The sequence below is a fragment of the Euphorbia lathyris genome, chromosome 2, assembly GCF_963576675.1.
Source record: "Euphorbia lathyris chromosome 2, ddEupLath1.1, whole genome shotgun sequence".
Classification (NCBI taxonomy): domain Eukaryota; kingdom Viridiplantae; phylum Streptophyta; class Magnoliopsida; order Malpighiales; family Euphorbiaceae; genus Euphorbia; species Euphorbia lathyris.
Window position 1 is genome coordinate 139,192,428 of NC_088911.1, and position 2,843 is coordinate 139,195,270.

General features: G+C 30.3%; 1 protein-coding gene across 1 annotated transcript; it reads right to left on the reverse strand.

The window, feature by feature from the left end:
• Positions 1–929: 929 nt before the first annotated feature.
• Positions 930–2,505, reverse strand: LOC136217073 (exopolygalacturonase-like). The gene is made up of 4 exons (XM_066003651.1): positions 2,368–2,505; positions 1,955–2,260; positions 1,350–1,865; positions 930–1,254 (listed from the first exon to the last, which is right to left on the reverse strand). Exons 1-4 carry the CDS (start codon positions 2,491–2,493, stop codon positions 1,033–1,035), a joined length of 1,170 nt encoding a protein of 389 aa, XP_065859723.1. The 5' UTR covers positions 2,494–2,505; the 3' UTR covers positions 930–1,032.
• Positions 2,506–2,843: the final 338 nt, after the last annotated feature.

Below are 2,843 nucleotides of genomic sequence, written 5' to 3' on the forward strand. Positions count from 1 at the left end.
AAATAAATTTAAGTACCAAAACGTGAATTAGGATAAAGTTAAGGTACTATCAGTATAATTTACTCGTCACACTCGCATTGACCGGCCATTCACCGGTAAAATATACTAAATTTTCCGATCACCGTTACTTCAGGTATATTTTTGGGACAAAATATAATCTAGGTATCAAAGTGTAAATTAGAGTAAGTTCAGGTACCATTGGTGTAATTTAGTCATAGTTATTCTATGAAAATAAGGAATAAAGATTCCATAAAATAAGGAATAAAGATTACATGGAATAGCTATTTTTATGAATTGTACTCAATAACCCCCTATTTTTCAATAGAATTTATTTGATACAGAAAATGAAAGACACGCCCCGTCACATGTCAAAATTCTCGCTACGTGTCAAAAAAATGCCAACTATGAACTTTTAAAAGTTCACGAGGCAACTGAAGTTTTGGGGTTATTGAATGTAATTGGACAAAAATAAGAGATTATTAAATATAATTAGATAAGAATAGAGAATTATTGTATGCAATTAACTAAGAATAATGAATCATTTGGAACTTTTTAAAATTCAGGACAAAATACATAGAGAAAAAAAATATATATTAAGCCTTTAAATTCTCTTCATGATTTTCCTAATCTAATCTAGTAGGGTGGTGTTTTCATAATTATCATAATTCTTTTATTAATTATAATAATTTGATAATATTTGAATCCATTTTAAATAAAGTATAAAATTGTTCAATATTAAATCAAAACTTTGTATTTTACATAAAGTGCTCATCAATTATATTTATATACTTTAGTAATTGTGTTCTTTTATTTTGTAACAAAATTATATATATATATATATATATATATATATATATTATGGAAAATAAAAACAAAATCATAACTAATTAATATATTCGGAAACAATAAAATTGAGATACAATGCCGGAATTGATAAATATTACATTTAAAAATATAGAATCAAAATTGTAAAAAACAGGCTCACATTGGAAATTATATTAATTAAGGTTAAAAATCGGGTGCATGTAGATATTAACATCCCTTAGGATTTAAAGTTCCCGTAATTGTTGGCTTAATATTACTACAGTTAGCTACTGCAACGCCTTTACCACCGACTTGTTTGAGATCAATGTTAGCAAGTTCTATTTTATTGCAACTTCCGGGCATACAATTGAGTTTAATGGCTTCGGGAGTGGATGTTGTACCTTTTATGCCTTTAAAGGAAATATCAGTAATCTTGACCTTTGATGTACCCTAAAATTATAATTAAACACGGTTAGTGATATGAGAAAAATAATATGCCATGAAAATAAAACAATCCCTTATGGTATGGAAATGGAATTACGTACCTTGGTATTGCATTTACTGTATGGACAATACATCATATCTACAATGACAGGATTTGCAACATTTGTCATGGTAATATCTGAAAAGTGTATACCAGATACGTCACAACCGTATTTGTCTGGCCATGATTTAATTCTCACACCATTATCAGTGTTTGTAAGGGTACATCCTGAAACAGTGATTCCAGTTACAGGTTCCTCTTTTGGATAAAGTCCTAAACTTCCTATACTAATTCCGTGTCCAGGTCCACATTTCACATTTGTTACTTTTAAGTCTGCTGTTCCATCACCAACAGAGACACAATCATCACCAGTACCAATGTCAGTGTCAATAATGGTAACTCCTTTTGATCTTGCAACATGAATTCCGTCTGTATTAGGGCTTTCAGCAGGTGCAATTATTTTAATCTTTCGGACTATAAAATCATTGCAAGACATGATATTGATATGGAAATTCTTGCTGTTGAGGGATGTTATACCTTCGAGTACACCAGTATTTATGAAATCAAGCCTTAGATTCTACAATCAATCATGAAATGCAATTAGCTACTTAGAATCATAAGTAAATATATACGAATACGAATGATCTAGTTAGCTAGTGATCTTACAATTGCTTTAGACTTGCATGCCGTTACTTTCTTGAAACACAAAGGTTGGGTCTTCCACATTTCTTCGCCTTGACCGTCTAGAGTTCCACTCCCAGTTATAGTGAGTTTATCAACATGTTTAAAACTAAGCCAACCAGGGGTTTCAATTTTATCTGGTGCCTGTAATGTTCCTTGAAGGTTAAAAGTCATCTCTCCTTTGCAAGGACCTACAAAATTGACTGTATTTGCTTTAAATACTCCTTTTGGAACTAGCACCCCGGTCGCACCTGGTGCTGCACATGCGTCTTTCCAAGCACTCATCAGAGCCTAACAAACAATATTTTAATTAATTAAATCACATCACGTACATATAACCTTACATTATATATATATATATATATATATATATATATATATATATATATATATATTACCTGAGTACAGTCTGCATTAGGTTTTGCTCCAAATTTTGTTATATCTAATAGTGCACATTGTACTTTAACATTAGATAACAGAACCAGAACTGTAAACAGAAGTGACAATATTAAAGAGAATTTCATATCTATCTTATGAATATCTTTCCAAAGATTTGTTTAGGTATTTTGTTAAGTAATTAAGTGTTGCTTTTATATCTCTTAATTAACTAATTTTAGGAATTACTTGTTCAAATTTATTTATTTATTCACAATTGACTTTTCTATTTTTGGTTAATTTCTATTTAGAGAAACTATATTTGTGTTCTTGAAAAGCACGAGGGCCACCAATCATAGTTATGTTTCAATTATTTTGTTTATAAACTTGGTTTAATTTCAAATAAAACTGATAACTTGCCGAATTTGATAGGATGATCCTCGTTGTAATTACCTGCAAAACAAAACCGGAGACAGGATCTCCGGGAAAACTCTCTGAC

Excerpts from the sequence above, each read along its gene's own strand:
- LOC136217073 (XM_066003651.1), bottom strand. The coding sequence starts at position 2,493 with ATGAAATTCTCTTTAATATTGTCACTTCTGTTTACAGTTCTGGTTCTG. Across the intron at positions 1,866-1,954 it reads CATGCAAGTCTAAAGCAATT|AATCTAAGGCTTGATTTCAT; the intron begins GTAAGATCACTA and ends GATTGATTGTAG. Across the intron at positions 1,255-1,349 it reads ACAGTAAATGCAATACCAAG|GGTACATCAAAGGTCAAGAT; the intron begins GTACGTAATTCC and ends TTATAATTTTAG.